This window comes from Gekko japonicus, unplaced genomic scaffold, assembly GCF_001447785.1.
Source record: "Gekko japonicus isolate JY-2015 unplaced genomic scaffold, Gekko_japonicus_V1.1 scaffold2960, whole genome shotgun sequence".
Classification (NCBI taxonomy): Eukaryota; Metazoa; Chordata; class Lepidosauria; order Squamata; family Gekkonidae; genus Gekko; species Gekko japonicus.
In genome coordinates this window covers 144,605-172,117 of record NW_015163695.1, presented here as the reverse complement: position 1 = coordinate 172,117, position 27,513 = coordinate 144,605, and the positions used below count along the sequence as shown (strand labels likewise).

The 27,513-nt window shown below is 47.5% G+C and overlaps 1 protein-coding gene and 1 non-coding gene across 2 annotated transcripts; one reads left to right on the top strand and one right to left on the bottom strand.

Annotated features, from left to right (window-relative positions):
* Positions 1–27,265, top strand: DNAJC21 (DnaJ heat shock protein family (Hsp40) member C21). The gene is made up of 12 exons (XM_015407813.1): positions 1–229; positions 2,618–2,711; positions 5,721–5,844; positions 11,935–12,057; positions 14,429–14,733; positions 16,717–16,871; positions 17,329–17,416; positions 17,634–17,789; positions 20,085–20,124; positions 21,963–22,150; positions 23,946–24,024; positions 26,752–27,265. Exons 1-12 carry the CDS (start codon positions 133–135, stop codon positions 26,920–26,922), a joined length of 1,620 nt encoding a protein of 539 aa, XP_015263299.1. The 5' UTR covers positions 1–132; the 3' UTR covers positions 26,923–27,265.
* On the bottom strand, positions 21,518–21,589 carry TRNAA-UGC. Its single transcript has one exon. It is a non-coding gene; the product is annotated as a tRNA-Ala (tRNA).
* Positions 27,266–27,513: the final 248 nt, after the last annotated feature.

Below are 27,513 nucleotides of genomic sequence, written 5' to 3'. Positions count from 1 at the left end.
GGCTCCTTCCGGCCTCGCGCCCTCCCTCCCCTCGCCGGCTGCGGCTGTCCGGACCGCCACGCGGGTGCCGGCCGAGGAGGGCAAAGCCGGCTGCGGGGCTCCGGCCGCCTTTCCGGGCGAGGGGCTCCGAGGATGAAGTGTCACTACGAAGTGCTGGGCGTGAAACGCGACGCGGGCGAGGAAGAGCTGAAGAGATCCTACCGGCGGTTGGCACTGCGGTGGCACCCAGGTAGGAGCCGGGCCTGGGTGCGCCGTGGGGGAACTTCCTTCTGACTCTGCGGGGCGAGGAGGGGAGACGGCGGGTTGCTCTCCTTGTTTTCCCGTCTCTTTTAATTCTTTTTCTTCTGAATTGTAGCCTCCTTCTTTTCTTACCCTTAATGCTTCTTAGTGATCCTCTTCCCATTTGGGGCAAGAGAGTGGGAGATTGCTAGTAGCGGATTAGATTCCCCCCCCCCCCGGCCAAATTTCCCAAAGTATGTGGAAGGAGTCACGGGAATTAATTGCTTGACCCATAGAAAAGGTCGGTTTTCATGATTCGGGGTGTACATTGGCTTAATCCAGTTTTTTTGAAACCCGGAATATGGCAGCCTGTCTGGTTTGAGGATCTGACTGAGAAAGCATAGCGCTCAGGGCAGCCTACGTATGTAAAGTTACACTAAGTCCTCCGAAACGTTTGATTTCTGTTTGGAGAGACATGGGAGAGGGGTAGGTTTTTTTAGGAACTTGGAGGACTACAGGTTTAGTGGCGGTGGCTTCCAGAAAAGTCGTAAACATTCCTAATGGAGCATGTGATGCTGGGAATTGACCACTCTAGGCTTCGTCCAGGATGGGGAAGGGTGTCTACATAGCTGGGGAATGAATTGTTCCAGTCGAGGTCATACATAATAGCTGCAGCTGGCAAGCAAGGTATGTGTTGTGATGACGTGGAGCCAGTGGAACGTGGGTTTGATCAGTGCCTTTGACATCTTCCTAAAGCCTTTCATAGTAACTGGGCTGGTTGCAGTCTTCTCTTTGGTGTAGTGGTAAGGAGAGTGGACGCTAATCTGGGAGAACCGGGTTTGATTCCCCACTTCTCCACATGCAGCTGCTGGCGTGACCTTGGGTCAGTCACAAGTTTGGTGACTGGTGTAGTGGTTAAGTGCACGGACTCTAATCTGCTAGAACTGGGTTTGATTCCCCACTCCTCCACTCGCACCTGCTGAATGTCCTTGGGCAAGCCATAGTCCTGGCACAGCTGTTCTTGAAAAAGAGCAGTTTCTGTCAGAGCTCTCTCAGCCCCACCTACCTCACAGGGTGTCTGTTGTGGGGAGGGGAAGGGAAAGGAGATTGTAAGCTGCTCTGAGACTCCAAGTGAAGGGCAGAGTATAAATCCAATCTCTTCTCCTCCTCCTCCTCCTCCTCCTCCTCTCTTGTGCTTCTTCTGTCTCTGTCTGCCGAAATACTTTTACCCTGGTCTTACTCCAGAATGCCCTGGGCAGCAAACACAGGGCCATATGCAGATCTTTGACTCCAAGACAATAATTGTGCAGGATATTTTATACAGCATTCGGAGCGGGGGAGGTTGAGTGTTGTCTTCTTGTATTACCATGTGATAGAAGATTATGGGATTCTTTGTTTTGAAATATATTGTGAAAAAAGTATTTATGTTAGAGTGATCAGATGTTCTCCTTTCAAAGGACATGTCCTCTTTTTTTTGGTGGCCATCCTCTTTCGAGCTCTTTTTTAAAAAAATGGATGAAAATGTCTTCTTTGACGGTTGGAAGGTTAGGAATATTCCTAATTAGTAGCAATTATCACCGCTTAAATAGCAGAGGTATTTCAAATGAGGCTTGTCATAGTGATCACTTGTTTGAAGTAGTCACTTGGGTAATGTGTCCTCCTTTTTGCTTTACAGAATATGCTAGCCCTAATTTAGGTCGCCTTAAAATTCACCATCAGGAGTCTAAAGCGGAGGTTTGGATTTTTTCGAAGGGTCCCACAAAATCAAGTTTCAGTAACAGCACTGCAATGAAACATCACCAGATTTTGATCCTCAGCAAAATTTGGTTTCCTTTCTAAGTGGTAGCCTCTCTCTGCTATAGCCTCGGTGTGGCTGGTCATGTGAGAATCCATTTGTGTGTGATCATTTCAGCCCAGATGGGTTTTTCAATAGGAGGGATGAATTCTATTCCTGCCTCTTTTTGTTTGCGTTGAAAAGGTGCTTGGGTTTGCAACTCTTTCTGTATTCTCCCCAAAGCAATCGAATCATCTGAACAATGTATTATTGGCAGCCTTCAAGCAGCGGCTGGACAAATACTTGTCAGGGGGTGGTCGAGGCTGATCCTGCACTGAGCAGAGGGTCGGACTACATGGCCTGTATGGCCCCTTCCAGCGCCATGATTTTGTGCTTTACTACACTGCTCTCTGAGGAGTTTATGGTGCCCCATGGTTCTATAATAGCTATTCATCCGTTCCATAAAATATGCCCGTTTCGTATGTCCTTGGGCTGTGCCAGTGAGTGCCGCCCTCGCCCTCTCAATCGTCCTTCAGTGCCAGGGCGCTTGGTGTCACGCTGAAGCCTGTGTGTGTGTTTCTGACTTGTATCTATGCCTTCAATTCTGCTGCTGTGTCTTTGCAGACAAGAACCTAGAAAATGCTGAGGAGGCGGCCGAACAGTTCAAGTTGATCCAAGCAGCGTATGACGTACTAAGTGATCCGCAAGAACGAGCCTGGTAAGTCAGGGAGGCCTTTACCTCCTCTGTAGCGGCCCGCAATTTAATAGAGTCCCTTGCCCTGCAGTTTATTACAGAAGTTGCTTCCTAAATAAAACAAAAAACACTGGTGTAGATTGTAGGCATACTGGCAGGCTTAAATCTTGGTTGCTTTTTCTGCAAACGGAAGGCATTCCCACTTGTGGAAAAGGAGAGGGCAGGTTTTGACTATTCACCTTCTGGGGAGGCAGGTATACTGACCACCAGGAGAAGTATTTTGGGGATGTGGCAGGCTGCAGTATTTGGAATGGGAAGGTAGGGAAGTTCCCTTCTACAAATGTTGCAGTCAGTGTTTCCTCTAAGCTGAGTTAGTGTGAGCTAGCTCACAGTTTTTTAGCCTCCGGCTCACAGATTTTTGCCTTAGCTCGGGAAGGCGGGCTACAGAGCAAACTAATTGATGCAGAAGCCAAATCACTCGCTCACAACTTTAATGCCAGTAGCTCACAAAGTAGAATTTTTGCTCACAAGACTCGACAGCTTAAAGCATTGGTTGCAGTACTTGCATATCATACAATCCAAGCCCAAGTGTTTTGTACAAATCATCTCAGCAGTCCTTACAACAGTCCTGCAAGGTAGGACTCTTGAGAACATAAGAAGATCTCTGCTGGATCAGATCAGTAGTCCATCTCGTCCAGCATCCTGTCTCACACAGTGGCCAGCTAGTTCCTCTGGAGGGCCAACAACAGGGCATGGAGGCCGAGGCCTTTTTCTGATGTTGCCTCCTGGCTCTAGGATTCAGTAGACTAATGCCTCTGAATGTGGAGGTTACCCTCAGTCACCGTGGCTAGTAGCCACTGATAGACTTATCCTCTGTGGATCTGTTTATTCCTGTGGCCATCACTACATCCTCTAGCAGCAGATTTCACATTTTAGTCACTTTCTGTGTAAAGTAGTATTTCCTTTTGTTCAGCCTGATATTATTATACAGAACAGTTGCTGCAAAGTGCACACAATTATAAGAATAATAGACAATGATTAAGCTATAACACTGATGAGCTTCATGATGTTTAATCTTTGTTCTTAACAGCAAGGCACCATCAAACAAAGGATGATGACATCAAGATGAACGGACAGGGACGAACTTCTCGAGTTACCATTCGTTTCGATGACTCTTTATCGTACAGGTCTCAATTCTGTATCCATGTACAATAAAATAACTGCTGGATATTCTTGAATTCAGACGCCTACTCCAAAGCTCTTAGCTAACAAGTATAACCTTTCAATCGGACGAACAAGTCAAGACTCTGAATTCAAGAATATCCAGCAGTTATTTTATTGTACATGGATACAGAATTGAGACCTGTATGATAAAGAGTCATCGAAACGAATGGTAACTCGAGAAGTTCATCCCTGTCTGTTCATCTTGATGTCATCATCCTTTGTTTGATGGTGCCTTGCTGTTAAGAACAAAGATTAAACATCATGAAGCTCATCAGTGTTATAGCTTAATCATTGTCTATTATTCTTATAATTGTGTGCACTTTGCAGCAACTGTTCTGTATATTGTCATTTCATTGCTGCCCCCTGTGTTGTTATACCATTGAACCTACTGCCCATCAGCTTCATTGGGTCCCCCCCCGCTTGTTCTCAATTTGGAGAAGGAGGGCTGAGCTGAAGTGATTTCTTACCTATGGAGATCCTGGCAGAACGGAGATTTGACCCCAAGGCCTTTGGTTTGTAGCTCGATCTCTAAGCCACTAGTCATGTAATATATTGATATGCATCTGTGTTATGTGCTATCAGGTCTCTTCTGACTTATGGTGACCCTATGATTAACGGCCCCCGAAATGTTCTATCGTTAATAGCCTTGCTCATGTCTTGCAAACTAAAGGCCAACGTATTTATATGCTGCATTCTTAATTTGTAAAAAAAATCCCAAGGTGGTCTCCAGCATGAAAATGTACCGGCAACAAAATTCAGTGCAAAACCAAATCCCATAAGAACAAGTAATAAAAAGGGGGTGGGTACCCTAAAAGACCCTCAGCAGATATTAAAATTATTACAGTTGGTTAACGGCTGTGAGAAACAGATAAAATTAAAAATTTCAGTGTTTGATTTGCAAAACCAAGAGTAAATAAACAGCAACAGGCAGCAAAAGCAGTAGCGAAAAGCTCCACAGTTTTCCTAGCTAACCATTCAAACTGGCCCATCCAAATGAAAAGCCATAACCTGGTGTGTGAGATTCGGCACCAGGTGGAAGTTTATGGGGATGGCATTCCACAGGGAAAGTGGTCACCACTGAAAAGGCCCTGTCCTTATTTAACCACCTGTCTCCCTTCTGAAGGTAAGTGCGCATGGATCAGGGCCTCAGATGTAGGTCGTAACTGTCAGGTTCAAGTGGGAGTCGGTGATCCTTTAGGATTATATTGATTGGACTGCCTTCAAAGGCAGCCCCGCAAAGAGCTCATTGCAGGTGTCTAACCTGAAGGTGACCCATTCTTGGATAACTATGTTGGACTTCGCTCTCTAGCCACTGAAAAATAAATACAATTGCAACCTTTTCTTTCCTTCCCTCCCCACTCCTGAACACATAGGAATTACTGCCAAGGGGGGGTAAGGTCCAAGATCTCTGGCAGATTCAGACTGCTGACCTTGAGTTTCCTCTTCCAAGAGTCATCTTAATGCCTACCATTTACACTGAAGTAGTCCCATTGATTTGAATGGGGATTGCGGCATGACAGTAGCTTGTGGCTCAGTGGCAGCAACCCAGAAGCGGTCGAGTCCGACTCTTCGCGACCCCATGGACCAGATCACGCCAGGCCTTCCTGTCTTCCGCAGTCCTCTGAATGAATGAATGGAGTTACACTGTTCTAAGACCATTAACTTCAATGGATTTAGAAGGGTGCAAGTCTGCTTAGGAATGCACTGCTGGTACTTGAGGATTCAAAGACCTCTAGTTGTCTTTCTCTGTGGACTGAAAAGCTTCTGTAATCCCAGGCTGTGTCGTCTTGTTTTTCTGTCCCTTCTTAGGTATGACAATCACAGAGAAGCTCTGTTGAAAGGCGGGGTGGATGGAGAATACCGGGATGACAGCCTGGATATCCTGCGCTTCTTCACTGTGACCTGTTACTCTGGCTACGGAGATGACGAAAAGGTAAACCAGAGTCGCCCTCCAAAAGCAGGGGAAAGGAGCAGAAGTTATACAGTGGTAGAGTTCACAAAGAGGAAGGACCTATTGGGTATTGTAAATAAGAAGCGGGAGACTGACCAGTTATGAAGGTGCACAGAGAGTTTATATAGTTATAAAGGTGTTATAAATACAGTGTTATAAATACAGAGATATTTACAGGCTGTTGAACAGCATGTCATGCCTTAGTCTATGAGAACTGAGTCCCCACCAGCTTACTAAGCTGATAGCTATTATGCTAAACCCCAGCCAATCTCTAACAAGGTGATGTAATCACTAACTCTAACAAGACCTGAAAGAGCAACACCTGCTAGAAACACCTGGCTGTAATTACATGATTACTAGCATGACAGCTAGGTCTGACAAACAGATCAAACTGATCTGTAGTAACTGCTTGCTACCTCTATCACTCTGACATATATCTCAATAGGACACCCCCCCCCCCAAATCAGGAGCAATGCTGTTGAGAGTAGCTCACCTAGGGTGAATAAAACCTGCCTCGAGGAGATCAGCCAGGACTGCTTGGGTAGAATAGCTGGTGTTTTGAAGCAGTCAATGTGCCACAGAGGGCCACATGTATGGGCAGAGGCTAGTGGGAAAATATTGTGGACTAGTAACTTGTATAGACTTATTTGCAAGTCCCTCCTCACACCAGTCCCTCATGGATCATCCTGTGCACTCTTGATTTCTAAAGCATACCACAACTGAAGAGCCGGGGCGTTGCAAAGGAGCTGATTATAGGTGTTTCAAACAAGTGAGCCACTTTGTATGTTTCACGCCAAGGGAAGACCTTTAGGGTCTCAAGATGACTTGGACCTGGAGGAAAGCTTGTTCCTAAGCCGACATTTGCCCTTCACTTTGCCCAGACATGAGCAAAATTCAACTGTCATTCTTTCAGTTTAAACAAACTTATTTCTCTGTTTGCTGTGTAGCAGGCTATGGAGTTGGAGTCCCATCCCTGACTGGAGAGAATCCCGCATAAGCCCTTTTGGGATCTCTTGTAAAAGAAAGGCAGAATTTGAATGCTGGAAAGTACATAAAGTAGTATTTTCTGCTGCAGTAGGAAAAGAGGAAGACCCAACAGGAGATTGATTGACTTAGTAAAGGAATCCACAGCCTTAAGAACATAAGAACATAAGAGACGCCAATGTTGGATCAGGCCAAAGGCCCATCCAGTCCAACACTCTGTGTCACACAGTGGCCAGAAATACCAGTGCCATCAGGAGGTCCAGCAGTGGGGCCAGGACATTAGAAGCCCTCCCACTGTTGACCCCCCCAGCACCAAGAAGACAGAGCATCACTTGCCCCAGAGCCCCTATCTATACCTTGTGGCTAATATCCACTGATGGACCTCTGCTCCATATGCTTATCTAATTCCCTTTTGAAGCCGTCCATGCTTGTAGCCGCCACCACTTCCTGTGGCAGTGAATTCCATGTGTTAATCACTCTTTGGGTGAAGAAGTACTTCCTTTTATCCGTTCTAACCCGACCGCTCTGCAGTTTCATGGAGTGCCCACGAGTTCTTGTTTTGTGAGAAAGGGAGAAAAGTACCTCTTTCTCTACCTGCTCTTTCCCATGCATAATCTTATAAACCCCTCAGTCGTCTTTTCTCCAAGCTAAAGAGCCCTAAGCACTTTAACCTTTCCTCATAGGGAAAGTGTTCCAACCCTTTTATCATTCGAGTTGCCCTTTTCTGCACTTTTTCCAAAGCTATAATATCCTTTTTAAGGTGTGGTGCCCAGAACTGCACACAGTATTCCAAATGAGGTCTCACCATTGATTTATATAGGGGCATTATTATATTGGCTGATCTGTTTTCAATACCCTTCCTAATAATCCCCAGCATAGCATTGGCCTTCTTTATTGCAGTCACACACTGTCTCGACATTTTCAGTGAGTTATCCACTACAACTCCAAGATCTCTCTCTTGCTCAGTCTCTGCCAGTTCAGACCCCATCAATGTGTATTTATATTTAGGATTTTTGGCTCCAATGTGCATCACCTTGCACTTGGCCACATTGAACCCCATTTGCCATGTTGACGCCCACTCGCCCATCCTTGACAGATCCCCTTGGAGTGCCTCACAATCCTCACTGGTTTTCACCACCCTGAACAACTTTGTATCATCCGCAAATTTAGCCACTTCACTGCTTACTCCCATCTCCAAATCATTAATGAACAAGTTAAAAAGCAGTGGACCAAGTACTGATCCCTGCGGTACCCCACTGCTTACCACCCTCCACTGAGAAAATTGCCCACCTACACTCACTCTCTGTTTTCTATGAACTAGCCAGTTTTTGATCCATAAAAGGACTTGTCCTTCTATCCCATGATTTTTGAGCTTACTTAGGAGCCTTTGATGAGGAACTTTATCAAAAGCTTTCTGGAAGTCAAGGTAAATAATATCTATTGGATCCCCCTTGTCCACATGTTTGTTCACCCCCTCAAAGAACACTAACAGGTTAGTGAGACAAGATCTTCCCTTACAGAAACCGTGCTGAGTCTGCCTCAATAGGTTTTGTTCATCTATGTGCCTACTAATTCTTTCCTTAATAATGGTTTCCACCAATTTACCCGGTATCGACGTCAGACTGACTGGCCTGTAATTTCCCGGATCTCCTCTGGAACCCTTTTTAAAGATGGGAGTGACATTAGCTACCTTCCAATCCTCAGGAATGGAGGCAGATTTTAAGGAAAGATTACATATCTTTGTCAGGAGATCTACAAGTTCACATTTGAGTTCTTTCAGAACTCTCGGATGTATGCCATCTGGGCCTGGTGATTTTTCAGTTTTTAAGTTGTCTATCAGTTTTAGGACCTCCTCTCTCGTCACCTCAATCTGACTCAGGTCTTTCAACACCCCTCCTGAAATCAGTGGTTCTGGAGTGGGCAAGCACTTCTCATCTTCCACAGTGAAGACGGAGGCAAAAAATGCATTTAGCTTCTCAGCCATTTCCCTATCATCCTTCAATACTCCTTTTACCCCTTGGTCGTCCAAGGGCCCCACTGCCTCCCTGGCTGGTTTCCTGTTTCTAATGTATTTGAAGAAAGTTTTATTGTTGGTTTTTACGTTTTTTGCTATATGCTCCTCATATTCCCTTTTTGCCTGCCTGACCTCAGACTTGCATTTTATTTGCCATAGCCTGTGTTCCGTTTTATCAGCCTCACTGTGACTAGCTTTCCACTGCTTAAAGGAATTCTTTTTACTTTTTACAGCCTCCATTACTCTGTTTGTTAACCATGCAGGCTTTTTCCTATACCTGTTTGTGCCTTTCCTAACCTGCGGAATATATATTTTTTGAGCTTCTAGGATCGTAGTTTTAAATAGATCCCAAGCTTCCCCAATTGTTTTGACCCTTTCTACTTTTCCTTTCAGTTTCCTCCCCACGTGTCCCCTCATATCAGAGAAATTACCCCTTTTAAAGTTAAAAATGGTTGTGTGAGTCTTTTTGGCCAATTCTCTATTTGTACAAATGATGAACTCAACAACATTATGATCACTGTTTCCAAGCGGTGCAATCACTTTTACATCTCTCACCAGGTCTTGAGTGTTACTTAGGACCAAATCAAGGATCGCCTCTCCCCTGGTAGGTTCCGTGACCATCTGCTCCATAGCACAGTCATTTAGAGTGTCTAGAAACTCAATCTCTTTTTCCCGGCTAGAACACATATTGACCCAATCAATGTGTGGGTAGTTAAAATCACCTATTATTACACAGTGTTTTTGTCTAGTTGCTATCTTTAAGGCATTCATCATTTTATAATCCTCCTCTATCTTTTGATCTGGTGGGCGATAACAAACTCCCAGTGTTAAGTTTCCTTTTGGCCCCCCTATTTCAACCCATAGAACTTCCAGAAGCGAATCCAATTCACTTAGCCTCTCAATCTTTCTAGACTTTATACCCTCTCTGACATACAGAGCTACCCCACCTCCAACCCTTCCCCCCCTATCCTTCCGATATAATATATAACCGGGAATCACTGTGTCCCACTGATTTTCCTCATCCCACCAAGTTTCAGAAATACCCACAATGTCTATTTTTCCCTCCGACACCAAGCACTCCAACTCCCCGATTTTACCTCGGACACTTCTAGCATTTGTATAGAAACAGCTGTAATTTCCCTTACAAGTTAAGCCTGCATCCTTCCTCTTGCTATCTCGAGTCGTTGTCCGGCAGTCCATGTCACCAGCCATGGCCTCTGTGGACAATTTCAATCCACCTCCCTGTAGAAAAGCAACCGGTACCCCCTCACCTCTCTCAGATGAGCCAACCCGAACCAGAGACTTTTCATCTCCTGTCGGCTTTCCCCCAATATTCAGTTTAAAAGCTGCTCTGCCACCTTTTTGATTTTAAGCGCCAGCAGCCTGGTTCCTTCTCGGGACAAGTGGAGACCGTCTCGCCTGTACAGCTCCCTCTTGTTCCAAAAAGAATCCCAGTGCCTAACCAACCTGAACCCTTCCCCCCTACACCATCGTCTCATCCACGCATTGAGACTCCTGATCTCTGCCTGTCTCTCCGGCCCTGCGCGTGGAACAGGTAACACTTCTGAGAAGGCTACCTTGGAGGTCCTGGACCTAAGTTTCCTGCCCAGCATCCTAAATTTCTCCTCCAGGACCTCACGACTGCATTTCCCCACATCGTTGGTGCAGACATGCACCACGACCACTGGCTCCTCCCCAGCACTATCTACCAGCCTATCTAAAACACGCGTAATGTCCGCTACCTTCGCACCAGGCAGGCAAGTCACCATACGGTCAGTACGCGGGTTCGCCACCCAGCTGTCTACCTGTCTAAGGATCGAATCACCCACTACCAAGAGCCCCCCTCCCACCCTGCCCAGGGATGGTTCCTTGGTGCAAAAGGATACCCGCTCACCAGCTGGGGAAGAGGTCCCTTCTGAGGGCACATTCCCCTTATCCTCAGCATGGTGCCCTGTTTCCCCTAGACCCTCATGCTCCCTGACAGCAGCGGGGCTGCCAGATCCAGAGTGGGACGTATCTAACAAGTCCCCGAGAGTCTTTTATGTGCACCTAGCTGACTGTCTCTGCTTCTCCAGGTCAGCCACCTTGGCCTCAAGGGAGCACACACGTTCCCTGAGAACCAGGAGCTCCTTGCACCGAGCACACACCCAAGACTTCTGCCCGGTGGGCAGATAGTCATACATGTGACACTCCGTGCAGTCTGCAAGGCCTGAGCAAAGTTGTCAATGACAGGATGTTTTGGAGGTTGTTGATTCATAGAGTTCCCATAAGTCAGACGTGAGTTGGCAGCACATGTAGGTGTACCACGGAGTCACAAATTTTGTGCATGCTGTAGAACTTGATAGGGGGCTGCCGGTGTGGGTGTGGACATAAACAGGAATGTTTTTAAAGTTAGGTAAGAAGGATCGATAACTGGCTGCCTAGGGAGAATTTTTACTCACCACAGGGGACAGTGTTTTCTGATCTGTCAAAGGTTGTGTGGTCGCTTCACAAAAATGACCCCATTTATTCATCTGTGCCCTGCTTTTTCTTCCCAATGTGGACTGTAAGTGGTTGATGTCACTCTCCTCTCCTTTATTCCCATCACAACAGCCCTGTGAGGTGGATTAGGCTGAGAGTGTGGCAGAGGCCCAAGGTCACCCAGCGAGGTTCCTTGGCTGTATTTGAACCTGGGATCTTCCAGATCCTAATCTAACTATTTAGACAGCCAGTTTGGTGTAGTGGTTAAGAGCGCAGACTCTAATTTGGGAGAACTGGGTTTGATTCCCCAGCCCTCCACATACACCTGCTGGTGTGACCTTGGGTCAGTCATAAGTTCTCTCAGAGCTGTTCTCTCAAAGGCACTTCTTGAGAGAGCTCTCTCAGCCCCGCCTACCTCACAGTGTGTCTGTTGTTGGGAGGGGAAGGGAAAGGAGATTGTAAGCTGCTCTGAGACTCCTTCAGGTAGTGAAGGGCAGGGTATAAATCCAATCTCCTCCTCCTCCACCTCCTCCTACCACTAAACAGCACACTCTCTCTCTGTGTGCATCGGAACCAGGTTTTCTCTGTAGATAAACATAACGTTTTATTTTTAGGGTTTCTATGCGGTGTATCGGCACGTCTTTGAAATGATTGCAAAAGAAGAGATGGAATCCATGCCCGAGGAAGACGCTGAAGAATTTCCAAGTTTTGGAGACTCTCAGAGCGACTATGACATGGTAAGTCTTGAACTGAGTTTCTGGACAGTTTTCAAGGACTGATGTATAGTTTAGTTTCCCACTGAAGCCTGCTAAAGAACTCCTTTTTTCTCGGCAGTGATTATTAGAATGTACTCATTTATCTGTGTTTTAATTAGTCAGCTGCCTCGGTGGCCCTTGTGGGGGCAGAAGGGCGGGATATCAATTTTGGGAAATAAAAACAAAATAAAAATGTATGTCCAGGATTCACCCATGTAACTAAAACTGTTACAGATGTAATGAAATGAATGAGACTGGATTGGTGGGAGACGCAGCCAGCTCCTCTGCATGTCTGCACAGAACCAAGCCCTGTAACTTCCAGTGGGATTGTAAACGGAGGGGATGTATAGAGTTGGGGCACCTGACCCCAGACCTCTTAGGGGGTCAGCCTTCAAGCAGACGTCCACTCTCAGAGAGGCAAGGAGTATGCCAATGTAGAGTTGAGCTGAGTGGTCTAAAGTCCAGTGGTCCACTGAGCAAGTTGATATCTGAGGAGGATTCACTTACAAACTATCTTGATCTATACCTGGGCTGTCTGTATTTACACCTGGGCTACAGTGGCCTCCGTCAAAGCTTGTTCTGTTCCTAAGTCTGTGTCTCCAGGGTGTGCCTCTTCCTGCTTAAAGAGGTCACCGTGCTTCCTCTTGGGAGTAGAGTGGGTGTAAAAGGGAAGTATCCTGCCAGGAGAAGCCTAGAATGACTGTGCAAATTGTGGCTAGCTGTAGATGCCGCATGTTCTTACCTGGCAGCAGTGGAGTCTCTGGCAACACTCAAGATTTTTTTCCTCTGGCAGCTGCTTATACTGAGTTGCTCCTTAAGGCCCTGTTCCTCTTAACGTCACCCTTATATAATGAATGCGACAGAATTGTATTAATGCTGGTCTCCGTGCTGCAGGGCTTTACTGCCGTGTAAGTGTGCTGCGGTGGCTCAAGTGGTTAAGACGCTGAACTGAGGCTGTGGAAGGGCAGTAGTTCAGCAGTTCGAGACCCGGGTGCCGCAAGACGGGGTGAGCTCCTGTCTCTAGTTCCAGCTCCTGCCAACCTAGCAGTTCGAAAGCAAGAAATTGCAAGTAGATAAATAGGTACCACTTCGGTGGGAAGGTAACAGCGTTCCGTGCGCCTTGGTGTTTAGTCATGCCGGCCAAATGACCACGGAAACGTCTTAGGACAGCGCTGGCTCTTCGGCTTTGAAACGGAGTTGAGCACCGCAACCCTAGAGTCGGATTCGACTGGCTTTCGAGGAAGGGAACCTTTACCTTTACCTTAAGTGTGCGTAGGGTTGCATCCTAAATAAGACAAGGATTGTTAACACCTGAGTATTGGGGGGATAGTTACTACAGAAATAGTCCATCCTGCAGCAGAGGAAAGAGCGAGAGTCCAGGAGCACCTTAAAGACTAACAACATTTGTGGTAGGGGATGAGCTTTTCTGAGTTACTGCTCACTTCTTCAGATACAGCTAGAAGTGAAAAAGCGAGCAGTGACTCACCAAAGTGACTCACCCTGCCACAAATTTTGTTAGTCTTTGGGGTGCTACTGGACTCTTGCTCTTTTCTCCTGCTACAGACAGACTACCCATCTTGAACATTATTACGAGGTAGCATTAGACCTAGAGGTAATGACCATCTAGAGGTTGACCATCTAGGTCAACGTCTAGGGCAGTGGTGGCGAACCTATGGCACGGGTGCCAGAGGCGGCACTCAGAGCCCTCTCTGTGGGCATGCGTGCCATCGCCCCAGCCAGGCCCAGACTATCATTAAAGTGTCGAATTCTCTGCCAAATAATTTTAAGTAAATGAAAGCATTTGGGGTTGCTTTCCTTACTATGTTTGAATCATCTTAAGTTAATGTTATGAGTTGTTTTTTCTAAAGTAATACCTCAGTATTCAGGTTGAATTGCCGTGTTGGCACTTTGCGATCAATAAGTGGGTTTTGGGTCGCAGTTTGGGCACTCGGTCTCTAAAAGGTTCGCCATCACTGTTCTAGGGGTACGTGGATTCAGAGACTAACCACTACCCCATACCAGAGTTATCTGTAGTGCAGGTTAGTATGCAGGTAAACTCAACATAGATCTAATTGACTGCTAAGAAGCCCTGTAAAATGTGTGCTTGCCTTTTGGCCCGTAGCTTTCTATTTATCACATACTTATGTAATATATATTTATTACAACAACCACCCTTTGAGGTAGTCTAGGCAGAGTGTGTGACCGGCTCAAGGTCACCCAGAAAGCTTCCATAGCAGAGTGGGGATTCAAACCCGGGTCTCCAAGATCCTAGGCTGACACTGTAACCACCGCACCATACTCACCTCTTTTGTGTCGGCTTGTTTCTTTTCATGCTCTTCTTCTTTCCGATTAGGTAGTCCACTGCTTTTACGCTCACTGGCAGAGTTTTTGCACGCGGAAGAATTTTGCCTGGACGGAAGAGTACGACACGCGGCAGGCCTCGAACCGCTGGGAGAAGCGAGCGATGGAGAAGGAGAACAAGAAAACCCGCGACAAAGCCAGGAAGGAAAGGAACGAGCTGGTCCGCGAGCTGGTGGCCTTCATCCGGAAGCGGGACAGGCGGGTCCAGGCCCACCGGAAGCTTCTGGAAGAGCAGAACGCCGAGAAGGCCAAGAAAGTGGAGGAGCTCCGCAGGCAGCAGAAACTGAAGCAAGCCAAGTACGAAAACAATGAGTGGTAGATTTTTCCCCCCGGGGGGCAAGACACACAGAAGCCCTGCTCCCACATTATTTCGAACACACGTACATCTGTTGGTAAGAGAAAGCCAACACATGTTCACTTCAAAAATAACTGGAGAACAGTGCCGGGGGCTGAACTCTCACGTCAGCATTGAATGTAACATGAGAAAAACTCAGCTCACGTGCAAACCAAAATGTGCACTGTACATAGATTGTAGGTGCACTCACTGCAGTGCGTACGGAGTGTAGTGTGATTCTGCCACTTGGCAGGGATTGTGGTGGTTGCTCAGTGATTTCCCACTTTCTGAGAGCTAATAGTTGCATTTCGCTGTATGTTGCAGCACTAAACGGCTGTAGTGTGCTAAGGTCATAGTGCTGACAAGAGTATGGCCGGAGCGCTCATGCCAACGTAGCAGTCATTCATGTGCTCCCTTTCACCTCTGCTGACCCTCCTACCGCTTGTGCCCTGCAGTGGTATAGAAACCGCAAACTGGGGAAAACAGAATGGTAAACCCACTCAAGTACTCAGATATGTAAGCAAATACAATCACTTTTATACCCAGGTACTATATCAGACTATATCATACTATGTCAGGTACTATATCCCTATATCAGGGGAGCTGCGGTGGCTCAAGTGGTTAAGACACTGAACTGCAGGCTGTGGAAGGTCGGTAGTTCAGCAGTTCGAGACCCGGGTGCCGCATGACGGAGTGAGCTCCCGTCTCTAGTTCCAGCTCCTGCCAACCTAGCAGTTCGAAAGCAAGAAATTGCAAGTAGATAAATAGGTACCGCTTCGGTGGGAAAGTAACAGCGTTCCGTGCGCCTTGGGGTTTAGTCATGCCGGCCACATGACCACGGAAATGTCTTCGGACAGCGCTGGATCTTCGGCTTTGAAATGGAGATGAGCACCGCAACCCTAGAGTCGGACTCGACTGGCTTTCGAGCCAGGGAACCTTTACTTTTACTATATGAGAAATATACAAAATTACATACAAGGCATAATAGCCAAAAATATACAATATCTCAGTGATATATAATAGAGCACTACAAGTTATAATGCTGATAGCAGTGGAACAATCATAATAGCAGTGGAACAATCATTACAAAGCAGCCAGCTTTCGCTTGGTTTCGTATCAAGACTTCATCAGAAGCAAATCAATTGCAAAACAAAGTTAATTTACAAACCAAGAAAAATCATAACACAGTATAAGGTAAATAATATAATCCTTTATTGCACTGGTTTTATATATCTATGTAGATTACATTTGTATGGATCTTTTTGCCTGCTTTGATGTACACGAAACCAAATGCATTCTTGTCTAGGTCACACTAGTGAAGAGGGGGAAATGTGTCCCGTTCTGGACCATTCCCCCACAGTGAGGAAAAACAAGATGTGTATAAAACTAACATATCAAGGCAAAGGCTAGAATTCATTCTGCAAACTTCTAGTCTTCTGTATCCAGGGAGTTTTTCTTTTTCTTTTTTGTATTTTTTTTTTAAAAATTCATGTTTGTGTGTGTGTGTGTGTGTGTGTGTGTGTGCGTACCTGGAAGTCCTGGCGCCCTCTGGCGACCTGACCCCTACTGGGGGCCTGGAGGATATTCAGAGAGGTGGCTGAATAAAGCCTGCCCCCGCCTCCCACCTCTGGTATTCCAAGGAGGTCTCCCATCCAAGTACTAACCACGGTCGACCCTGCTTAGTTTCTGAGATCTGATGAGGTTGGGCTTGCCTGAGCTATCCAGGTCAGGGTGGGAGTTTTTCTTTTAAAAACCTATGGAAGAGACTTCAGTCGTGCAGTTCTCTCACCCGCGTGCTTGAAGTGGTAGAGTCCAGGAACAGTTTTACCACTTCATCAGCTCTGTACAAAGACCGGCGCCTCCATATGCTAAACAGAGAGGTAAATACGAGGTAAATAAAGCCTGTCCTAAAGGTTCTGCTTCTCCATTTGCCCTGCTCCTCAAAGGTTGGCTGAGCAGTATAAAGAGCAGAGCTGGATCACCATGTCGGATCTCGAGCGGGAGCTGCAGCAAATGGAAGCCCAGTATGAGAAGGAGTTTGGCGACGGGTCCGACAGCGAGGAGGACGGAGAATCTCAAGAGCCAAAGGAAGGGCAAGAAGGTACAGACAGGCTTCCAGTTATAGGGGTGAAGCGTCTGGAAGAGTTTGCGGAGGGGGCAGGGGTGATTCCCCCCCCCCGTGTTTTCTATAAGCATATGGAGCAGAGGTCCATCAGTGGCTATCAGCCACAAGGTATAGATAGGGACTCTGGGGCAAGTGATGCTTTGTCTTCTTGGTGCTTGGGGGGGGGGGTCAACAGTGGGAGGGCTTCTAATGTCCTGGCCCCACTGGTGGACCTCCTGATGGCACTGGTATTTCTGGCCACTGTGTGACACAGAGTGTTGGACTGGATGGGCCTTTGGCCTGATCCAACATTGGCGTCTCTTATGTTCTTGTGTTCCCCCCAAGGATTTATTTTCCGGTTTTCCATGGTGAGACTTTCTTCTGAGTTAACATGAATTGGGCTCTGAGAATCTTTCCTGTGTTTTGCATGAGATGCCTCCTTTTTGTTTTCCAGACAAACAGAATGACGAGGCAGACGATGCTGAATATTATGATGATCTGTACTGCGTTGCTTGTGACAAATCCTTTAAGACCGAAAAAGCGTGAGTCCCCCCCCCCCCAGGAAACTGGCCTTTTGATCTGATTGCTTTACATGCATTTCTGTACACGCTCGCCTGGTTCTAAGCTCCACTGATTTCAGTGGGGCTTTCTCTAAGGTAGTTGTATGCAAGACTGCAGCCTGCGTTGACGAAACCGGCGCAGCTATTCCAGCGCTCAGGCCAACTTGGTCTCATCAAATGTCTTGACAACTCTCTGCAGCATGAAGAACCATGAAAAATCCAAAAAGCATCGGGAGATGGTCGCCTTGTTACGGCAGCACCTGGAGGAAGAGGAGGAAGAATTTTCCCTCGCTGCAGCTGATGAGAATGAGTTAGAAGCTAAAGAAGAGGAGGAGGAAGAAATACCCATGCAAAAGTATGTATTACAATAGACAAAAGCTTGTTACAAAAGAACCCGGAATCCCCGTATAATTCATTACGGAAGGGAAACTGAACTGAACTGTGCTAGAACTGTGCGCAGTAACTCCAGTCTGAGATACAATGATCCAACAAAGGGAGTTTTAAATACCCCAAAAATCTCGTTGGTCTCTAAGGTGCTACTGGAGTTGAATCAAGCTGTTTCAGTCTAAACAGTTGGTGGAAGAGACACAAGTTGGTGGAAGGCTCCATAGGCTTGAGGGAAGCATCAAAGTTGGCTTTGCAGAAGGAGTAGGATACAGGCTTAGACCAGAGTACCTTTGCATGGGATTGCCCTTTTGGGCTGCATCACCAACAAACAGGACAACCTTAAAGATGAAGCAGCTTTCATTCCAGCATATTTTGTGGGCTAGAGCTTGCTGAATCAGATGGTGTTCCGGCAAAGTAGACTATAATCGATGAGAGCTTATGGTTGATACAGTAAAAACATGTTAATTACTGATTCCCAGCAAACGAGAACAGTTTGGTCTGAGTCTGCTTCAGGTCGTCTTTCCAGGGCATTTCATCGGGTATGGTACAACCTTGATGAAGCCGAGCAGGCCTGTTCCGGCATGGGAGACCTCCTGGGAAGCTCCTGTCTGTCATCTTGAGGACCACGATTGATAAGAGGCAGGATAGGTTTGTAATGAGTTATATGAGAGAGCAGCGAGGTATGTGAGCCACAGAAGGGGTGGGTGGTGTTTGTGTTTATGGTAGTGTTGCCTCTTAACACTGGCATTCAGAGGATGCCCTCTGGCTTTGGAGGCACTTCTTAGTCATCTTGACTAATGGCCGTCGGTGGACCTCTCCTCCATGAATTGGCCTGATCTCCTTTTAACGCCATCTGTACTAGCAGCCATCCTTGGCAGTGAATTCCACAGTTGAATTACTCATTGTTTATTTGCCCTGAGTCTATTACGCACCGGCTTCGTTGGGAGAGGAGAAGTATTTCTCCCTGTCCTCTTCCTCCTCCTCCTCCTCCACATGCATAGTTTTATAAAATTGTATTAGATTATCTCTGCAGTTCTGTTCTGTAAATGGTTTGAAGAGTGTAATTGTCTTGTTTGGTGTAGTGGTTAGGAGCATGGGCTGTAATCTGGGAGAACCAAGGTTTGATTCCCCATTCCTCCACATGCAGCTGCTGGTGTGACCTTGGGTCAGTCACAAGTTCTTTCAAAGCTGTTCTCTCAAGAGGGTTCTCTCAGAGCTCTCTCAGCCCCACTTACCTCACAGGGTGTCTGCTGTGGGGAGGGGAAGGGAAAGGAGACTGTAAGGTGCTCTGAGACTCCTTCGGGTAGTGAAGGGCGGAGTATAAATCCCATCTCTTCTTCTTTTCTTCTTGAATTGCACCTGGTGTGTTTGTGGTGTTACCCTGAGGCTGGGTCCCACTTCACTCAACAGTCCACCGTGTTCCTCTTGGCAAACACCCATAAACTTCCTTCTCTAAAGAAACGTGCCAGGAATCTGGGCTCAATTCCACACACTGGCTCTTACCTTTAAGGCCCTAAATGGGTTGGAGCCAGGGTACCCGAAGGGCCATCTTCTCCTGCACTGTCCAGCCCACCAGTTAAAATCTGCCTCCCTGGACGTACTCTCTGTGCCTCTGCCTTCAGAGGTGAGGCAGAGGGCATCTACACACAGGGCATTTTCAGTGGTGGCACCTTGCCTTTGGCATTCCCTCCCCCTTAAGGCTCGCCTGGCGCCTATCATAACGTCTTCCAGCTGCAAAGGCAAAACATTGCCTTTTAGCCAGCCTTTTAACTGAGGGGTATTATTTTATTAACTGTTTAAGAGCTGCTTCTGGTCCGAGATTTGTTTTGTGAGTATCTTTATGCTTCTTTTATGTCCCTGACTGATTCCTTAGAGGTTTCTTTTCTTTTTTTATATTAATGTGTAATGATTTTGTGGTGTTTTTACTTGTAACCAGTGTTCCCTCTAAGCTGAGTCAGTGTGAGCTAGCTCACAGTTTTTTAACCTCCGGCTCAGACATTTTAGTCTCAGCTCAGGAAGGAGGTCTCCAGAGCAAACTCATTTATGCAGCAGCCAAATCGCTCGATCACAACTTTAATGCCAGGAGCTCACAAAGTAGAATTTTTGCTCACAAGACTCCACAGCTTAGAGGGAGCATTGCTTGTAACCCACCTCAACTAGGCCTCTGGAGGCATAAAATTTCCTTAATAAAAAAAGAGTGTTATATTCTCAGATGTTGAAATGAGAAGTATTGACATCTTAATGTCCATTTCCCTTTTTACAGGCTTTCAAAGAAGCAGAGAAAGAAACAAAAACCCATGATGGTAGGTCTTCATGCTAATTTTCTGTCCTGTATTCCAACTTCCAGAAGTGACGACTGCGTTCCCACAATGCAGTGCCCCACAATGCAGTGCTTATGCGTCCCTTTTTAACTTTGATTTTGTCACAGTTCTCATCTATCACACCTGCAGTTAGATTTGAACAAGACTGGAGTTATTTAAGTATTTTTACCCCTCTTCTTTCCCCAGTTGGGTCCCAAAGTAGAATATGAAATACATTTTAAACACAAGAAGAAAAAAGACTTACAGTACATTATATCACAGCCTGGATTAGCCTTGGATCTGTTGGCCCCCACAACTAATCACAGGCTATGAACTAAGGACCAAGAGCCTTTTGCCTTGCCAGTTTTGGTGTCGTCCACATGCAGCCAGCTGGGTGACCTTGGGCTGGTCGCGGTTCTCTCAGAGCTGTTCTCTCAAGAGCAGTCCTTGAAAGAGCTCTCTCAGCCCCACCTGCCTCACAGGGTGTCTGTTGTGGGGAGAGGAAGCTGCTCTGAGACTCCCGAGCGAAGGGCGGGGTATAAATCCAGCTCTTCTTCTTCTTGTTCCTCTGTCCACACCCAGGCGAAATACCTGCAACTGAGCAGACCTTGGCCCAGATCTCAGTCATCTGCCTTAAAAGATATTTCCCCCATCTTCCTCCCTTGTGTTGTCAGACCTTGTCATGAATCTCTTCAGCTCCCACTGTGAGTCTTGGCTGGACCTAGGCATGGTCTCCTGTCACTTAAGCCACACACACGAAGCCGCCTTATACTGAATCAGAGTGCTAGTCCATCCAAGTCAGACTGGCAGTCATAAGAACATAAGAGACGCCAATGTTGGATCAGGCCAAAGGCCCATCCAGTCCAACACTCTGTATCACACAGTGGCCAGAAATACCAGATACCATCAGGAGGTCCACCAGTGGGGCCAGGACATTAGAAGACATCCCACTGTTGACCCCCCAAAGCACCAAGATGACAGAGCATCACTTGCCCCAGAGTCCCTATCTATACCTTGTGGCTAATAGCCACTGATGGACCTCTGCTCCATATGCCTATCTAATTCCCTTTTGAAGCCGTCCATGCTTGTAGCCGCCACCACTTCCTGTGGCAGTGAATTCCATGTGTTAATCACTCTTTGGGTGAAGAAGGACTTCCTCTTATCCGTTCTAACCCGACCGCTCAGCAATTTCATGGAGCGCCCACGAGTTCTTGTATTGTGAGAAAGGGAGAAAAGTACCTCTTTCTCTACCTGTTCTTTCCCATGCATAATCTTGTAAACCTCAATCATGTCACCCCTCAGTCGTCTTTTCTCCAAGCTAAAGAGCCCTAAGCGCTTTAACCTTCCGTCTCTAGGGTCTCAGGCAGAGGTCTTCCACGTCACCAGATCCTTTAACTGGAGATGCCGGGGATTGAACCTGGGACCTTCTGCATGCAAAGCAGATGCTCTACCACTGAGCCACAGCCCCTCCCCACACTAGAGGCTTCTGGACTCCGATAAGCACTAGCAACGTCATTGATACCTGCCGCAGCTTAAAGACTTTGGCATGTGTTATGGCCTCCATATACACTGCTAGACTGATGGGTGAAAGCTCAAGGCTGGCTTCTGGGTGCTGTCCTTTGGTTCTCCATGCAATTGAGCGGCACCTGCATCTGGTTGGTCCTGCTGGGTATCCAAAAAGGCTTCAGAACCTATGGATCACACCTGGAACAGAGTGCTTTTACAGATATGTCAGAAGGCTTTTGATCTTGCTCACTGTGATTGTGTTAGACCTCCACGTAACAGAGTGTGTTTGTCCTCCTAGCCGTCTTTCATGTACATTTGCATTTCTTTTCAACCAGGCACGGGGAGTCCCCTTCGATGACCAGAGCACAGGCGATCAAGCTGATGAGGCGAGTGAGGCCAGCAGTGCCAACCGGGATGATGCGGCTGAAGCATCAGAGAATGCCGAAAAAAGCCGCAGCCCAGAAGAAGCAAGTACTGGGGGAAACGGAGCTCCCACCAGTGAACCAGAAACAGAGGTGAAAATGTAAGTATATGACTGCAGCCACAAATAAAACCGTATTAAGCTGCCTCCTAAAGATTGGAAGAGAGGGGGCCGAGCACAGCTCCCTGGGGAGATTGTTCCGTAATCGTGGGGCTGATGTGGAGAAGGCCCGCTTTCACGTACCCACCAGACAAGCGTCTCTGATTGGTGGGAGAGTCAGGAGGGCCTCTCCCAGTGATCTTAATTCCCGGGCAGGAAAGTGTGGGAGAAGATTGTCGTTCAGATATCCTGGACAGAAAAATTCAGAAAAGTCTGGGGGATGGGGACTGACAAAACTCCTTTCCTACCCCACCTCCCAGGCGTTCCCATCTCTAGCTGAGGTGAGCAATTCTGGTAAGCACCGCCTCATATCTTAGGTTGAGATCTTGGGCCTGTCGCATCCAACTCTCCTCCTTAGGTGAGCCAGTTTGGTGCAGTGGTTAAGTGCGCGGACTCTAATCTGGGAGAACTCGGTTTGATTCCCCACTCCTCCACTTGCACCTGGCTGGATGACCTTGGGTCAGTCACAAGCTCTGGCACAGCTGTCCTTGAAAAAGAGCAATTTGTGTCAGAGTTCTCTCAGCCCCACCCACCTCACAGAGTGTCTGTTGTGGGGAGAGGAAGGGAAAGGAGTTTGTAAGCCACGCTGAGATACCTTTGGGTAGTGAAGGGCGGGGTATAAATCCAATATCCTCTCCTCCTCCTCTTCGGCTTAAAAGTCCTTGCTATATTTGTATTGCTGGTGGGGGACCCAACAGCGCCTGGGGTGAGCTGGTTTTTCCAGCCCTGCGAGCCTCTCCGTTGAGCCATGCCGCCTGATTGAGTCTCCCCTTTTTCCTGGTCCAAAAATGAACTCTCCTCTGGCACGGAAAGAAAAGTTGTCCACCCTCTCCCCATTTGCTCGCCCGCCTTCCTCCAGCAGCATGCAAACTAGTGCCTAAAAACTACAACTCCCAGGATGCTGTGGGGTGGGGAGGGAGCAGAAGGATTCTGGCCGTGCCTGGGGGTGGGGAGAAGAAAATCAACAGAGGAAGCAGAAGTGGCCGCGTGGGGAAACGTGGCTGCTGCAATCACCGCTGGGACTGGCGGCGAAGGGGATGAGGATGATGAGGAAGCTGCTGCCCCCTCTCACCATTGCAGGCTGGGCTACAGCTCAGTGGGGGTGCTGCAGATTCGATAGGGGGGTACTGCCCTCAGTGCCCCAATGCAGGCTGCAGCCCCGATTGCATTGCAGTTATTTTTTTGCTGTGGTGACTTGGGCCTCATCCTCTCCACATACCACGCTTAAGCTGAAAGAGGGCTTGTCACCGAAAATGGGAGGAGCAGATTGCTCACCCCAAGGGCTGACCCAGATGTTCCCAGTTTCCACCTTTTGTCTTTTCCTCAACAAAAGATATCCGTCCGAGTCCTTGGAGCCTCCATTTCGTCCTCTTCTGGCAGTTACCCATTTTTCAGCTTCCACGTTTCCAGGCAGAACGGCACGTGCTTGACGGTGTACAGGACTGCATAGGATGGGGCCATTTGCAGGGTTAGGCGAGTTGCCTCCTCCACTGATCAGACATGTAAGATATTGCTGCAATCGCCGCCCGTGCAATGTGGAAGATTGCGTTCAAGCTAAATGAGCTTCGTGAATAATGAAAGGGCAATTGGGGCACCGTCCGACCAACATGAACTACTTTGAGGTCCCGTCGATTTTGCTTGTTTAAACCCCTCCCTTGGAAACAGGGCTTCCTTTTGCGTACAGTGCAGGGAAGGCAGACGACTAAGAGCCTCTTTTTTTTCCCTTCCCCCCTTTCAGCAATCCGAAAACTAAAGGGAAGAAAGCAAAAGATACGAAGAAAACATCTGCAAGGAGTTCTTCAGAGCCTCAAATCGTGGTACGTATGAAGGTTTTAGACCCCTCGGTGCTCATTCTGAATAGCAGAATACATTTGACATCCACTGTAGTAGTATCCCCCCCCCCAAAAAAAAAAAACCTTTTGTGGCGGATTGCTCAGAAGCTTGTTTGCTTATTTATCTGTTTGTTTATCTGGTTCAATTTCTATCCCTCCCTTCCCACAAGCGGGCCCAGGTTGAGTTAAAAGTATAAATTATAGGACAGAAAGGCCACTGTGTGACAGAGTGTTGGACTGGATGGGCCATTGGCCTGATCCAACATTGGCTTCTCTTACGTTATGTTCCTAAATGAAAAACCTTCATCCTTAAATGATGGCGATCAGACTGAGGTCACTCTGGTGAAACTGATTGGCCAGTCAAGTTGTTTTAAAGTAACAGTGCTTATGCTGTGGCTGAGGGAGAGCTCCATTCACAATCACCATCAGTGAAAGGAGCCACATGGCCACTGTATGCCCTGTGTGCCACCCCAGCGAACGCACACGTACAATGATATACCAAGTACCAACCAGATTGCCTTCCCTATGAGGAAAGGCAGAAGACTCTGAGACTTTCCAGTTTAGAAAAGAGACAGCTAAGAATGAGGTTTGTAAAATTATGAATGGGGTAGAGAGAGTTGACCAAGAGAACTTTTCTCTCCGTCTCCCAAAATATTGAACTTGAGGGCATCCAGTGAAGCTGACAGGCAGTAGCTTCAGGACAGTCAAAAGGAGATACTACTCGACACAGAGAGTGAATAAAATGTGGAATTCGCTGCCAGAGGATGTAGTGATGGCCATGGGAACAAAGAGCTTTAAAATGGGATTAGATAGATTCATGGAGAATAACGCAGGGCTCTTTGTGTAGCAGGTACTCATTTGCATATTAAGCGACACACCCCTAATGTAGCCAATCCTCCAAGAGCTTATCGTAGCTCCTGTAAGAAGAGCTCTGTAAGCTCTTGGAGGATTGGCTACATTAGGGGTGTGTGGCCTAATATGCAAAAGGAGTTCCTGCTACAAAAAGAGCCCTGAATGGCTACTAGCCACAGTGACTGAGGGGAACCTCCACATTCAGGCACTAAACCTCTGAATCCCAGAGCCAGAAGGCCACATCAATGGAAGGCCTCGGCCTCCATGCCCTGTTGTTGACCTTCCAGAGGAACCTGTTGGCCCCTGTGTGAGGCAGGATGCGGGACTAGATGGACTATTGCTCTGATCCAGTAGAGGTCGTCTTCTTTATGTATTTATTTTATTCATTTTCTAGCCCGCTCTCCCTGCACAGCAGGCTCAGAGTGGGTACAACAAATATAAACATGATCAATTAACATGAATAGGGAGTAAAAACATGAAGTCATTTGAAACCGAAGGCATCGGATACTTAATTAGCAACCAGTAGATGGCGATCTGTTAACACAGTGAACGGATTCCAACCCAACCGCATGTGGTCCATGGGCGGAAGAACACGTGCAAAGGAGTCGGCCACAGTAGATGGAACGATAGACGGAGCAGGGCGGGGGAGGCCCAGTGTAGATGGTTTACTGTCGCCTCAACCATAGGCCTGGCGGAACATCTCCACGGTTACAGGCCCTGCGGGATGGCATTAAACCCCACAGGGCCTGGATCCCACTTGGGAGAGTGCCCCACCAGGCTGGTGCCAGAGCTGAGAAAGCTCTGCCCCTGGCTGAGGGCCGAGGACCTCCAGCAGGTGTTGATCTGAAGAGCACAGGGCGCTTCAGGGGAGTTATTGGGAGAGACAGCCCTGCAAATACGTTGGTCCCGGTCCGCAGAGGGCTTTAAAGGTCAAAACCAGAACCTTGAACTTGATCCGGTATTCAGCCGGAGGCCAGTGCAGCTGGCGCAGCACAGGTAGAACATATGCTCTTGATGTAATCCCTGTAAGGACACCTGCTGCCACCTTCTGAAGTTTCCGGATCAGTCTCGAGGGTAGCCCTGTGTAAAGCAAGTTATAGTAATCCAGCCTGGAGGTGAACGTTGTATGGATCACTGTAGCTAAGTCACGGGGAGAAAGGTAGGGAACTAGCTGTCTGACCGGTTGAAGGTGGGGGAATGCTGACCTGGCAACCGTTGTGATTTGGGCCTCCACAGGGCCGACCGTGCTTAGCTTCCCAGATCTGAGGAGATCAGGCGAGCCTGGGCCATCCAGGTCAGGTGCTTTGCCTAGCTTAGCCGCTTTTGATGGGCAGCAGCTCAGTTTAAGGAGCTGCGGTGGCTCAAGTGGTTAAGACGCTGAACTGCAGGCTGTGGAAGGTCAGTGGTTCAGAAGTTCGAGACCTGAGGGTGCCGCATGACGGAGTGAGCTCCCGTCTCTAGTTCCAGCTCCTGCCAACCTAGCAGTTCGAAAGCAAGAAATTGTAAGTAGATAAGTAGGTACCACTTCGGTGGGAAGGTAACAGCGTTCCGTGCGCCTTGGTGTTTAGTCATGCCGGCCACATGACCACGGAAACGTCTTCGGACAGCGCTGGCTCTTCGGCTTTGAAACGGAGATGAGCACCGCAACCCTAGAGTCGGATTCGACTGGCTTTCGAGCAAGGGAACCTTTACCTTTAGCTCAGTTTAAACAAGTGGCTGTTTGAGTGGAAAGTCTTTGGACTGACACCACAAATCGATGCTTGCGGGCTTAGTGACATTTTTTTTTTACAGTCTGCCCAAAGGAGGTTCCGTGCTAATACTAGCAAAATGGCTTTGTTTTGTTTGCCTCTCTGCTACCAGAATGAAGCTTCTCTCCGGTGCGTCACCTGCCATTGTGAATTTCAGTCGCGGAATAAGCTGTTTGACCACTTGAAAGCTACGGGCCACGCCAAGGCCACGCAGGCACCGCCGCCGACCACGAATGGAGCCGTGAGCAGCCGAAGCAAAAAAGAGAAGCGTAAAAACAGATAGGGCTCCCTGAAGGAGATGGCGGGAAAGCCGATGGGCGGCTTGGTGTAACCCTCAGAGGTACCTCAGTAGCACAAAGAGAGACAAGATTGGTCCCACTGGGATGAAAAAATGCTCTGGTTTTCCTCAGCATCGGGCATGGCAACAAAGGCTTTACACACGGATTGTGCCTCTTATTCATTTTGGGTTTTTTTCTTTTTTTCAACTTGACCATTGGCTGTGTTGTACCTGGTCCCTTCATTAGATAAAAAAACCCTTTCTTGCCCCCCTCCCCAAAGCCCAGGTACTCATCAAGAGGGTCTTCCTCATACCGATACAGACTTGTAAAGATAAACGTGTACAGGAATGAAGAAATAAATTATTTTAGTGTACATTGCAGTTTTATTATAAGATGGTTACATCTGATAATTTACGTATGCTTATTTCTTTGTTTAAACCATTTCTCCACCACCTCGTAGCCGTTGGGTTAAGGTTCTTTCTGCTTTCTTTCTAGACCACTGATTCATTCACCTCCCCGTCTGATCTGTTTATGGTCCGAGCACAGGGAACCTTTACATCATCTATGGCTTGGGATTATCTACTCGTTCAGACAGA

Coding starts and splice junctions, on each gene's coding strand:
- DNAJC21 (XM_015407813.1), top strand. CDS start 133: ATGAAGTGTCACTACGAAGTGCTGGGCGTGAAACGCGACGCGGGCGAG. Junction 2,712..5,720: donor GATCCGCAAGAACGAGCCTG/GTAAGTCAGGGA, acceptor GTCCCTTCTTAG/GTATGACAATCACAGAGAAG. Junction 16,872..17,328: donor GCCAAAGGAAGGGCAAGAAG/GTACAGACAGGC, acceptor TTTGTTTTCCAG/ACAAACAGAATGACGAGGCA.